The 14074-nt window shown below is 48.4% G+C and overlaps 1 protein-coding gene across 1 annotated transcript; it reads right to left on the bottom strand.

Moving 5' to 3' along the window:
- Positions 1-1104: 1104 nt before the first annotated feature.
- alx4a (ALX homeobox 4a) lies at positions 1105-12681 on the bottom strand. The gene is made up of 4 exons (XM_011610177.2): positions 11977-12681; positions 5123-5412; positions 2320-2448; positions 1105-1579 (listed from the first exon to the last, which is right to left on the bottom strand). The coding sequence occupies exons 1-4, from the start codon at positions 12647-12649 to the stop codon at positions 1259-1261; spliced, it is 1413 nt and encodes a 470-aa protein (XP_011608479.2). The 5' UTR covers positions 12650-12681; the 3' UTR covers positions 1105-1258.
- Positions 12682-14074: the final 1393 nt, after the last annotated feature.

Here is a 14074-nt window from a genome sequence, read left to right on the forward strand (position 1 = left end):
ATAGTAACCTGGTCAAAGCTGCATCCAGAGTAAAGAGAAGGGGAATTCTGAGAGGCATTGCAAAAGGTTTGTCTCAGGAGCCAAAGCAAAGGTTAACGCGGTGTAAACTCAATTAGAGTTAATGTGGACACCGTCTCCCTCAAGAGCCTAACTCGTCGGTGCGTTGCATAATTGAGCTGATGTAATGCAGCTAATTCCTGGACAAAATTCAAAGTTAATTTGATCGCTGTGACAGAAATGTGCGGTGGGATTTTTGGGGAGACTAAGTTTCAACACAGCTGAAGAATGGGGATGGATTCCTAAATTTCCTCGCTGGAATGATTAAATTAAAACCAAACATTAACTATTGGGCAGGTTTATAAATAGTAGCCACTTAGCTTGAGACGGCTAACAACCATAGTAGAAGATATAAGGCCCGCAGGACACACACCAGACCCCTCTTCATCTTGACGCTGTTATTTCAGGCTGAATGGCTGAATCGTAGGCGCTACTCTCCTGAGACTGGAACCTCAGAGGGAACAGTCGTGTCCACTTCCGGAGCCAAACAGATGGCCGTGCTTTCAGGTTTAGCGCTCCCAGCCTCCTCAGCCTTTCTTCCTCCTCCCTCTTTTCTCCTCTCCGATTATCAGTGGATTGGGTCAGTGCTGCTGCAGGTGTATCCCGAAGACGGACGCTCGCCTGCGTTATACTGAGAAGCAGGCCGTTCCTGCACCTTCATTCTTTCAGATAATGCGTACGTGTTATTTTGCGAAAGGCACATGACCAAAAAGGGGGAAAAAAAGCAATTAAAACTTACAAGGACGCAAAGAAAACATCACACCGGGGGGAAGGGTGGTGGTGGTGGGGGGGGGGGGGGGGGGAACGGCATTCAAAATTTAAATAATAAAGTAATAAAACAGCACCTGAACAGGGAACCAAAATGACACTAAAGGTGTTCTACAAACACGTCTTCCTGTATTTTATCTTAAGTGCACGGCTTTGTTTAGAATGATCTAATCCTTCGCTCGTCATCAGTACAACAGCTCTGGTCGGGCGTTTCCAAAAGGTCCCACCACCCACCGTCTCCTGTCCCTCCCCAGAGGTGTTCGCTCCTCACCGTGCGTGTGTTTTTGCATATCTATTTTATTGCAACGTTCAGGCTGTTGCCTTTGGAGATTACAATTCTGGTGCCTCCTCATCCCTTGCTGGGTTCGTCTTGACATCTCAGGACTCAACAAGGCCCCCCCCCCCCCCCCACCATCTTTCAGACACCAACGCCTCATGTGGCCCAAGATATGGCGGCGCTGTGCTCTTTGGCCTTCATGCGCAGAGCGGCGATGCTGGAGGACTTGCGGTCAGGGTCCATGTTGAGATCGTAGGTGTTGATGCCTGCGGGGATCCCGGGGGACCCTCCGAACAGGCTGCCCATGTGAGCCTGTCCCATGTGACTGGCGGGACTTGGCATGCCGAGAAAATCGGAGACCCCGCTGGCAGAGTGAGGGTGAGGCGTCATACAGGAAGTCACAGTGTCGCAGGGCACGACGCAGCCCGGCACAGGTGATGCTGCACTGCTGCCGCCAATCCAAGAGGGGTTCTGAATCTGGAGGGATGAGCAGAGAGCAACGGTGTTTAGGGTCACAGCCGAGGCTAAGATGCTGCTGTCATACCTTTAATCTTAGTTTACGTTAAGGGTTTAGGGATTTCTGCCGTCTCCTCTATGCAGACGATACGTTGTTGTTAGCGGCATTATTGCTAATTTGTCTTGTTCTATATCGTAGCGCGCCAGTGTTCCCCTGGTGTTGATGTATCTGTATAGTTGATTGTTGATTGTTCAGCTTTATCCAGGATGATTCTAAATCCCTGAACCTAATCTGCCCTTCAACCACTGCGGCCTCCCAAGTTACAAGTCAAGGTTTAAGGATTTGCGCGCTGTTTTCAAATGACACATTTTATCTGCTTGTCGATCGTTGTGATCTAAGCAGAAGATAAAGGCTCCAAAGCTTTATGCAACCATCTAGCCATGGTCATTCCTGGACCTTCTCTAATCCAGAAGGTCGCGTTCAGATTTCTCCGCCCTCCTTTCACTGAAACTCAGCCAGGAATTCCTGTACATTTGCTGTATCCTGATGGTTTCAAGATGTCACTGCGTTCCCTACCTCTGCCAAGAAGGTTCTACTTTTATCTCCACCTTCTCCTTAATAAGTAGGATTTAAACAACCTAAACACTTTCCCGTTGACCCAGATTCAGGTAAACATTCAGATTAAGGTTTAATCCCGAGGGATTTAGCCGTGATGGTAATGGGCCTAAATGACATCTGCATTCAGGTGTTGTGTCTCTACCTGTGCGTAGTTTTCAGGACGTGTGAGGAGAGGCAGCTCGTAGGCCGTTGAGAAGTGTGTTCGGACCTGCTGCATCTGACCAAAACGCTCCCTTTTCCTCCATTTTGCCCTCCGGTTCTGGAACCACACCTGCAGAGAGAAAAGGCCTGGGTGTTAGCCAAGAACACGTCCAGATGGTTGGATGTGAGGGATGAGCTGTTGCATCTGTGCTCAGGGTTTAATCTGTGCTTTAAGTTGTTCAGAATCACTCTTATTTTTGCTCGAGACCCCTTCTAGAACCCCTCAGATTCCAGATTTTGGATTTGAATGCTTCATTTCACGCTTCCCCGAGCGTTGGCGGGCTCCACGGTCGCGTCCGCGTGACTCCTCGCCGATCAGACTTGCGACTTCGGGACCTGGCACTTCGCTCCCACTTCACAGCGACGAGGCGATCGGGGAAATTGAAAAGTCAGATGGGATCATGCGTCAGCTTTGTTTACGTTTTCCTTTTTAATTTCCTGAAGCCTGAAGCTCCCTGGCTTTGAGATGCTGTCTCCTCCACAGATTAAGGGGCACACACACACACACACACACACACATGCAGCACAGGATGTAATCCCACTTTCGCTCACACCACCTTCTACCCTGGCCACCGATCACCGTTTACAGCCTTATTATAAAGCATTAAAATGCGCTTATATCTCGGTGCTTTCAAGGGTCGGCGGCGGCTCCCGTCGCTGTTACGCGCCGAGTCTGTTGGCCATTACGCGCAGAGGACATATTTCTGTGCTGCGTGCGCTGTGTCGTGACAGTAATTGGTAAAGACCATGACAGCTTAAGTAGCTGCTGGACTTTCAATGAGGCTTTATTTATGTTACAGCCCCAGAGAGAAGGAGCGGAGGAACGGCGAGCTGGCCCCAGCAGGAGAGCCGTATGGGGCTGAAAACACTTTGAAGTGAAAGACCGGTTCAGAGGATTGATAACCCACCTCCGCTGTCACTCATGTGACCTAAACGAATAGAAATCCAAAGCTGAGCCTGGATCGAGTTTTCCAACGCTCCCGAAAAGCTCGACCAATATCGGGCAAACGCCATTGTTCATTGGGTTAAGAGCGTCCTGCCCCCCCCATCCCCCACCCCCGTGTGTTCTCCAGCAGTTTCTGGATGTGAGCAGCTTGACAGATCCCTCTGATGGTTTTACACCAAGAATTCAGAGACCCCCCCCCCCCGGACATCTTGGTCTGTGTTTGGAGGATCCGCACACCTGTGTTTGCCTGCTAAACGCCACATGTCGGACGCCATCTAATCTCCCTGAGCTCCCTGGGCTAACAGAACACCGAACCCGAGAAATGCGATGTTGTTGAAACCCCGACCCCTGACCCCTGACCTCCCCGCGTATCTGTAGGGCGTATGACTCGGATCTGAACCTACTTTCTCCCTTTGAAAGGCCGAGAATGAAAAAGCAAACAGACCGCAGACCCCGAGGTCCGCTTCTCCTGCCCAGCGTACTTAGTGTGCGAAGCGGCGAATGATGAGGTGCAACACCCGTAACCTTCCTCACGCTTTATATCCGCCCGCCAGATTTTACACACTTAGTGCCAAACGATGGAGCACAACTCACGGAGAAAGTGTCCGTCTGTGCGTGAAAGGTAGCGAGAGGTGCAGCCATCTTGGGGCTTTTATCTTTTTTTTTTTAAATGGAGGATTTAAGGGAGCCGCTGGGAGAGCTGGGGGGGGGGGCTGTAAAGCTGCATCCATCTGAGGAGCCTGTGATAGTCTGAGCTGCAGTGTGGAGCGCCTTAACCTCAGAACCTCGGGGTTGAGTTATAACCCTGCGGTGACGCAGACTTCCTGTGTTTCACTGCCTCTTTGGTCACCGTTCCAGGACGTCACATGAAGGGGCGTTTTTATCATTATTTGTTTTGTTTTTTTTATCGCCCTCTTATCTCATTTACACAAAGCAAATGAAACCAGCTTGTTGTTTATTTGTGGCGCGTGGCACATTAAAAAACACTCAGAAAAACCCAGATATGGCTCCTAATATCAGTCCCCGGCTGGCTCGGAGCTCATGGGAAGGGTTTCACACCTACCTTGGACGCCACAGCAGGGACACATTCTTGTCTGAACAGGATGTTAATGAAAGAAAAACACAGAAAATCCCTGGGCTTTGGTGCTCACACACACATGCGCACGCGGTCCCGCTCTCTGTTCACAGATGTCGGTGTGTGTTACACGATCAGATTGTATGTAAATCAGTTCAGAAGGTCACAGCGAGGGCTCGGGTCAGAGAGGACCCGGACGCCTCGGGCGCCACTCGTACCGGCCGAACTCGCAAATTCATGAAGGCAAATGGCGAGAGACACGGGAAGGGGGTGGGGGGGGTGTTCCCCATCTACATACAACGGACTCAAACACGTTTCCTCGCGTGACGCTGGGAGTCAGCGCGCCTCAGAGTGCACATATGAGGCCCAGGCCGCTCGGCTCTGTGGGCCCCCGCAGCCTGCGCTAGCTCCCACTTCCCCCCCCCCCCCCCCCCCCCCACACTAGCAGATATATGCCTCTCGCCGCGCCGTGAGTGACGTTATCTGTGCAGAGCTGCAGATGTTGGGGGATCGGCGGGGCCGCGTTCTGAAAACATTGTTGTGCTGTGACGAAGCGCTCCTCGCCGAAAGGCTCACGATTAGACGGCTAATCTGAATCTGAGCTTAACCTCGGCCTGTTATTACAAATCTGATGCTTGTTATCTTAACTTGTCTGCCGGCTATATTACCCCCCCCCCATCACTTAGATACCTCAGAGAAGTCTTTCTGATCGGTCTACAGTACCTGCACGCGGGCCTCGGTCAGGTCGGTCCTCAGCGCCAGCTGCTCGCGGGCGTAAACGTCAGGATAGTGCGTCTTCTGGAAAACCTTCTCCAGCTCCTCCAGCTGGTAGCTTGTAAAGGTGGTGCGGTTGCGCCTCTTCTTCCCCTTGTTGCTCTCGCCTCCGTCCCCCTTGTCCAGGGGGCTGTCGGAGGTGGCCTTCATGCCCGAGTCCTTCACAGCCAGGTAGCTGGAGTCCATTCCCGGTGGTTCTGAATCTGGTGCCGAGTCTGCCAGGCCCGAGCCGTCTTTACCTGCAGGAAGACGGAGGAGGTGGAATCAACGGAGGCCTTCCAGCCCGGACAACCTTCTAACTGACGAGGTGAGAGGATCATTACACGCGGACGCCATCTGTCACCGGGCCTGCGTCAGCCATATTAGACAGCCGCGGCCGTAATGTGCCGAATTGAACTGCTATTTTTCAGGATTGAGCCTGTAATGCAGAGTTAACCGAAGGCATGTGTGAGGATTCCTCAGATGAAGAACATGATAAAGTGCACGGGCTGATATTCCAACTTCATAAACGCTCGACTCCCGCTGCTTTATCCCAAATATTAGAAGCAGCCTTTAGCAATAATCTCTGACTGTGATGCCCATTTATCATGAACGGCCTCTTGGAAGTAGCCAAGAGTCGTCCGCAAACAAACTCGCAGCACGACGGACGGCTGTTCCAGTCAGCTGTGATCTCCCTCGACCTGCCCCTGGGAGTGTGGTCGTCATTTGATGTATTAGGCTCATCAGCGTGGCGAAACACAACATTTGCTGGGGCGGGACGGATGGATTTCACACTAAATTTGGCTATGCTGTAAAATATATATATATTTTACAATGGCATGCGAATGGAGTACGTGCCAGTTGGGCTGGTTGCACAATCGCTTTGAGCTTTTGTGGGAGCCAAACAGACGAACATACACATCGACTGAACCTTTGTCACAATTCATTAGTGAGAGAGTTCCATAGAAAAACAATCTCTCTCTCTCTCTCTCGCTCACACACACACACACACACACAAACACACACACGATCACTTTCTTCCGTGTGAAACCTCTGGCAGCTCTCACAGATTCTGGTCTAAGTGGGCAGCGGCGTTCCCACCCTTCGAGCCATCACACACCTTTGGATGAACGTGCGCTGAGCTTAAACGTGCGCTGAGCTCTAAACGTGCGCTGAGCTTAAACGTGCGCTGAGCTTAAACGTGCCTCCTTGTTGTTTCATCCCGGCCGTCTGTCGGGTTTGAGGCAGCTGACCTCCACCTGCCGACCCTGTCGGTTCAGGTGTGGCGATCTCACGGGACGCGTCTCGCTTACGGATGCTTTTTATCCAGGGTGGAGGACAGGATGCCCTTTTCCGGATCCTCCTCCCTTGATTCTGCTTCATCATTGTGACCCGACCCGGTTCCTCTGTGAATATTAAACTCTGGCAGTTTTAAATGCACCGTTTTCCTTTTTATCTGCATATTTCTCCAAACATCTGTGTTTCTGATATGTTGTTAGCAGCTACAGCTTCTCCACCTCCTCTCCAACACAAATACTCAGTAATAACATAGACACTCTTCGATCCGGGCACCAACAGTGCACTCGTCTTCTCCTTTACACACACACACACGCACACACACACACACGCGCCCTTCTGTCCGTTTCTAACAGCAGGTTTGCAAATGTCAAAGCCAATTTTTGCTTCTCATGGAAACTTTTGGACCTTGTCAGGGTTCAGTCCTCTGCGGTCCCGTCCCAGCGCTATCTAGAACTACAGTCGGGTCTCCGGGCCAGAGCGAGTCCGCCCTGGTCTGGATGGGCCGCCGTGTCTGCATGTCAGGCCGCTCTCTGCCTTTTCTCCTGCGCCGCCGTTCGTGACTGACACATCCTGTTAGTTCTGAGAGGATCGAATGCGTTTCATCCCAGCGTAAATAACTCGTCATATTTCCCTGGCCCGCAGCCCCGGTCGCCACAAGCCGCCGGGCCCTCCGACACGGCCAGGCCTCCACCTGATCAAAGGCCCCTGTTTATACTGCACGTCACTGCTGTTTTCTTGGCGGGGGCTGGATATTGTGACAATCTTCTGTTTGTTTCCGTGTGATCCGCCGGGGCTGCCGGGCTGTTCGGCCTGGACAGCGGCGGGCCGACCTACGGGGACGGCCACATGTCTGAGGAACACGGGCTAAAACGAAATAAAAGGTTACCGCCGAAAAGAAAACAAAGGGACGGGTGTAATCATCACCCTTTCGCCCGGGACGCCTTGGCGTGCGTCGCCGGGGCCAACCGACCCTGACGTCAGCTGTTTTGGACATTGCGCGACGCTTCCGGAAAGGCCGTCTCGCGGGTCAGACGTCCGCGGCAGACGGCTCTTTAATTCGCGGCTGAGAGCGAGGAGGCCAGATCAAAGGGTCATTTAACGAGCTGTAAAGCGACAGGGCACCTTCCCTGCCTCTTTACGGACTGGGAAGACTGGGGTCAGCGCGCCGCGTTAAGAGGAAACACTATAAATTAAACACCACACGGCGGCGGCCGAGCCGGATTGAGCACACGTAGGTCAAAGTTAAAGAAAAGAAATATTGGGACCCGAGCGTTTATGTGTAGAGCTGCTTTACTGGCTGGAAACGTAGATCCAAAACATGTAGATGTGCAGGGATTCTTTCTTTTTGCTGCTTTATGCAGAACTCCAAGATCTCACAGATACTTTACTGACTTGTGTTGGTAGACGTTCGAGACGGTCGCCTGAATACACTCCTGGAAATTGTGAATATGATAAAATGAGAATGTCGGGAAAACAATTCCAGAGATTAAAAGTCCACTTTTCCAAATTCATTATTCTGCTTCACTCCTGGGGGGAAAAAATAAAGAAATAAATCCTCTTCTTTTTTTGAAAAAACCAATTTGATTTGGTGGTCAACACCATTTGTTAAATTTGTTATTTAGTTCCACGTTGGTCAGACTTAGATGAAATTTTAGGATCCACTGTGAATCCTTGAACTACTTATTTTGGTCTGGGTTTGCTCAATTCGCCTCTGTTGAAAAATAGCCTCAAACGTGTCGTAAATAAAATTAAATCCGAGCGTCCGGGCCGATAATTCAATGGTATTGTCTTTACGCACTCACATGATGCGTTGTTATGGTAAAAATAGCCGATTCCTCCGCTGTGGGAGACGCATCTTGACGGTCTCTTTGACCCGTTTCTGAAATCTAACCCTGGTCTCTTTTGGAACAAATAACACGACTATGAATAGCTTGATGCTGTGTTTTTCTCTATGGTGTCAGGTGCATTCATCACACACACACACACACACACACACACACACACACACACACGGCTGGATACTGCAGCTATGAAAAGAGTGTACGTCACACAGCGGTTAACATTAACACTTTTTTTTTCACAGCATAAACTTTTATTTCGTGACAGGTAGCCCTGCGCTTTGAAATCTGAGCCCGCTGACTGACGCGGCGGTGATCCACGACCAAAATGCACAGGCCGTCTGACAAAAACACCCATAAATCCCAGGACTGATAAATCACCTTTCACACACTCTTTTGTCTCTCCCCCCCCCCCTCCTCCTCCCTGTATCCCACCAGCTCTCTGCCAAATGTTCCCTTCACCTCCTGCTTTTTGCTGTTTAATAGAAGGAGAACATTCCATCACGTGTGTAGAACATTCTGTACGCGTTCATACAGAAATTGTTCCGCGTTTGCGGCGAATAAAAGCCTTCAGCGCTCTAAAATGGGATCTGACGACAGACTCAAAGCAGCAGCAGAGGTTATGAAAGCAACCGCCGCATCATTACTGTCACATTCAGCCCGTCAACACAGGCAACCAAACAAACTCATCACGCTGGAACACCCATATTACGTGTTTCAGGGACCCACTGATGCAGTAGATGCCTATTAAATACCAGTAAAGTCCACTCCACAGGTTCGTAGGCCTCAAAATTTGATCCGGTGTCAAGAGTTGACCCTATTCTATCTTTGCCTCATGACTCTAACCCCCCCCCCCCCCCCCCCCCCCCCCCCCCCCCCCGAAGCCTCACCTGAGTGAGTGACCTTCAGAGCAGAGCGGGGTTGCTCGCCGCCGGGGCCTTTATCCGCCGCACCCTCACTCGCCCGTGTAAATGGAGCCAAAAGTAAACTTTGCTGCCCAACTTTAGGCTGAATGGTGAAATGACCCTCTGTCACTGTCACCTCTGCTCATGTCAGAGGCCGACCGAAGTGTGCCGGGCTGCTCCGGTCGGCGAGACTGGTTCCCATTACCCCCCCCCCCACCGCTCGAACCAATCAGTGCTAAAGGCCACTGAAGGATGCTGGTGGTGCTGTGCCGGCTAACAGATAATCAGAGGAGACAAAAGACTTGGAAAGTCGATCCTGAATGAATAATAAAGAGGAAAAAAGTTTTCTGGCATCCGACAATAAATTGAGTGATCAAAAAGAAAAAATCCCAATCCCGTAATAATTAGCCCCACAAATCAACAGAAAAAGCAGCAAACTTCACTTCGCTGCAGTTGGACACGGACCGTCCCAAACTGCATCCAAATGTTGCAAACTGGAGCTTCGGGGGTTTCAAATGGATTTTCTCTGTCAGAGAAACGCTCCCCCCCCCCGAAACACGGGGCGGCAGGAAGGCCGAGCTAAAGGTCAGCGCCCTCTGATGCGGCGGGAGGATGTGGACGCATCAAAAGAGGAAATGCGGAGGACCACAAAGACAGCAAAATGGCTGATCAATCACTTATTAACCACTTATTAATCACTTATTACTCACTTATTACTCGCTTATTACTCGCTTATTATTGCGTATGATCGAGTCCCTCACTTTGAACATTATATGTTTGTGCTGAATTTTCTGCCTCACGTGGTTTTAAATTCAAGCAATTAGAAAATTTAATTGCTTCTATTCATTTTTATTATTATGTTTTAAAGACCTGCTTTAATCCTATTTTTTGAAGTGAGGAATTAATAGAAATAAAAGAGGAATTCATTAAATAAGATGACGTAGTGTGGATACAGTATCACTTATATTATTTGGGTGTTTATTTTTATTGAAGGAAGATGTTAAATGCATTTTAAAATTGTTCAAGATATATACGTTTTTTACATTTTACTTTTTTTTTGGTCTGGATGTTTTCCAGCAGATTGAATTTTTCTGGCATGGCTGAATTATGAACTGGTCTGAGTGGGACCCAACTCTTCCTCTCGGGTCTGTTGTCACGGACATCTGAAAACAGCCTGAACTGAACCGATGGAGCCACAAATTATAAGCTGGAAGCCACGCTGACGATTTGAAAGTACCCGACGATTGCGTAAAACACAGGTTTGATATAGAAATGAGACAGGAAGTAAAATCCTCCACGTTCCAACAAACACACGGGGACTCATTCATCATGGAGCTGCAGCCACAGACGCGAGATAAAAGGTCTCCATCAGGAATTCACGTTTTACAGCAGCAACATCGTCTTTCTGTGCTAGAATAAAAGAGAAGGGAATTTCTAGGAGGTTTGGTTCCACAGTCGCGTTGGGAAAATCGATTTTAATTCAAGAATTCGAGATGTTTCTAATTAACTTATTTTTTTAAAATCAAGTGTTTTTCCCCACCGATATATGTGGATACGTCCGGAGGATTTAAACAGGCCGAAATATAATATAAATAAAATATAAATATATGTACATGTATTTTTTTTTTAATCGGGAAACTGACATTTGTAACCATTGTATGAGAAACCTGTTGCAGACACGACTTCCCTTATTCAGCACGAGCGTGAACTAACTAACTAAATAAATAAATAAATAAATGATTATCTTTCTTTACAATACAAACCAAGAAAAATATATATAATATTTGTTTTAGTTTCCTGAAACACCGTGCCATAAACTATTATTATTATTATTGTTGATGTTGTGGTTGTTGTTGATGATGATAATTACTATTGTTGAGGTTGACTTTTTTTTTTTACTTATTAGTTTTTTTGTAATCGGTTTGCGTCAATATTCAATATTATTTCCCGGGTAAATAACTGTAAAAACAGATAAACAGATTTGTTGAGCGGACAGAAACAACATTTTGTGATCATCACACACACGCACACACACACACACACACACACACACACACACAATTAGCTATATAATCTAATACTCAAGCAAAAGTTCTTTAAGCTTCAATTCGGTGTGATGGAACGACATAGTAAACGTTTGCCTGCGTGCACACGCGCGCGTGTCGTATCGTCTTCATAACCTCTTGCTCCTTGTTTCGATTTAGAGTTGGAGCTCCAACATCATCTGCGCGCACAGAAGCAAATAAAGCGTCCAAATAAATCTATAAAAATGCGCCGCACCTGTACAGGGGCTCAACCCCCCCAATTATTCACCCACCAGAGCTGCGCCCCCCCCCCAACACACGCACTTAAATCTAATTGCAGTCAATCGTGCACAGCAACGCAATGAAAATCTTGTCTGTTTGGAGTTAACTGTTTGCGCCATCTGAAAACCTGCTAATTTAATTGCTCCCCGGCTCCGGGATTGAGGATTTTAATGCAGATTATCGCATTAAATGCGCCCTAATTCAATTTTGACAAGCAAATGGGACAATTTGATCGTCGAGGAGTGCGTCTCACTTCTCTTACGCGCAAACCGGAGCGGAAAGGCTGCGGGGAAACAAATGGAAAAGAGGCAGCAAACGCGTTTGTTGCGTGGCGATTTGGATTCCAAAGAGACGTAAACAGCGATGGAGCTCATCACCCTCCGCTGTGGATGACGAACTGCATCGAGAGGAAACTTCTTCCTCTCCTCAGCTCCTCACTTCACCTTTTTTAAAGTTTCTTTCCGTCTCACACTCACCATAACAGGAGACGAGCGCGCCGCCGTGTCCGCCGTCCTGCTGCAGTTTGCCCTCCTCCGGGGGTGTCTTGCAGGAGGACCTCTGCGTGAAGAGGTGGTATTTGCTGAAAGTGCCTTGCCCAGCTGCAGCGGCATCCAATGACGGGCACTCCTGCTGGAAGGGGCTCCGGGACTTCTCCCCGTACGCGTGACCTTTGTTGGGCAGGAAGGCGGTCGGGCTGTACTTGGTGTCGGGGGCCGGGAATGTCCTAAAGTGGTCCGTCTGGTGATCCCTGCTCTGCACTGCTGAGGGGCTGTAGTACGAATCCATGGATGTCATATCGCTGTATGAAATGCAGATCTCGGCGTTCATGCTTAAAAAAGAGTCAACGGAGGAAAAAAGGAAACTTCTCCCCCCCCTCTCTCTCTTTCTCCCTCTCTCTCTCGCGCTCCCCCTCCCTCCGACGCCCCCCCTTTCTTCCTCTTGCAGGGACTCGCTGAGGCTGCGGCGCGCACTGGTCCGCAGCTGGATTTGGTTATAAAACGATTCAGATCTTTTCCAGGAACCACTGTCGTTGACCAAACACTCCAAACTTCCCCCCCCCCAGGTCTGAGGAGAGGTGCACAAACCCGTGTGTCCTCTGAGGATGGGACTCAGATCTCCTGCTCTCCCCGGCGATTGTGTCGATGACATGAGCGAGTGAGGCTGCTTATTAACGGCGGAGGGGGGACTTAATAGAGAGGCCCTGGAGGTGGTGGCGGGGGGGGGGGTCTTTGACACATGACATTAATGTAATTCGGATACGAATATAGGTCCTGAGTGATGGCGCTGGGGCGGAGAGGGCGCGATTTCACGCTTCATTCGCGACGGTTCATCGAGGCCAAACGATCCATACTGAGCTGATTGTGTTTGTGGTGGCTTCTGAATAAAAGTGAGTTTTAGTTTTATCTTTCTTTTATTTTCTGTTACCAGCTCTTCAGTGTTTGTTTGGAATCCCCCCACTTGCATCGCAAATGTGTATTTACGCACAAATCGCGCGAGGTCAAAAAGCCTTTTTAAAAAAAATAAAAATAAAAATAAAATACATATATACGATTTTAAAAAAATCATAAATTGCGAAACAAATGTGAGAACAAGAGGCGGATTTTCCTTCTTTGCTTGCAGCAGAATCATCTCTCGTCTCCGTTTCACCCTGGCCCGCCTCCGCCGGTGGCCTTGATGATGAATATTAATCATTTATTAATATTCCTGGAATCAAACTCACGTTTAAACCCCAACAACCCAGGTGAATCGATTCCGTGGCTCCTGGACCGATTTTAACAAAACTCCCATTTAAAAACGGAATCAGATGATTATTGTTCCTGGTTAAATCCTTTAAAACAAGCACGCCCTCAACAATTCAATAGAAAATAAGAAGTAAATAAAGGGAAGTTCTAAATTGTACTTCCAGACCATCCGAATTTCCTCGGCTTTTATGCATAATTTGGGGTATCACAGAATTCAAATTTTCCAAATATTTATGCCCAGAAAAGGAAAAAAAGAAATGCGACAGTAATTCAGTTACATCACTTAATAACTGCATGCTCATCATTTATTACGGATAAAAATCTTAAAAAGAAAAAATATAGTATAAATATATTTAGTATATAGTATATATAGTTATAGTTATATAGTTACATAAATAACTATATAATTACATAAGTCTTTTTTGACGTCAACCTTGAAGTGATGGTGGATGTTTTAATGCTGCCGTGCGTGTGATCCATCGCACCGGTGTCCTTTTCCTCTTTTATAGAGCCCAAAGAGAAAGATTCCGATTTATTGTGCACATCTGACAACACACGTGGTGCACACATGCATCTGTGCCACTGCGTGTGGGAGAAAAGAGGAGAAAATCTGCTGTATTTAAATTAGATTAAGCGCATAAACCTGAAAGGTGTCTCCGCTCTGAAAACACGGGCCCCCGCCCCGCACGAGTCCCGCCGTCCGAAGGCTGCTGGGAGATGAAGTCACTTTGCGGCAATTTGTGATTCGTGCACTCAAACAAATATCGAATTACTCCGAACTCTGGAGTGATTTAGGGCTGTGAACCAGACCTAATGATTATTTAGCTTCGCT

The sequence above is a fragment of the Takifugu rubripes genome, chromosome 13 (genome assembly GCF_901000725.2).
Source record: "Takifugu rubripes chromosome 13, fTakRub1.2, whole genome shotgun sequence".
Taxonomy (NCBI): domain Eukaryota; kingdom Metazoa; phylum Chordata; class Actinopteri; order Tetraodontiformes; family Tetraodontidae; genus Takifugu; species Takifugu rubripes.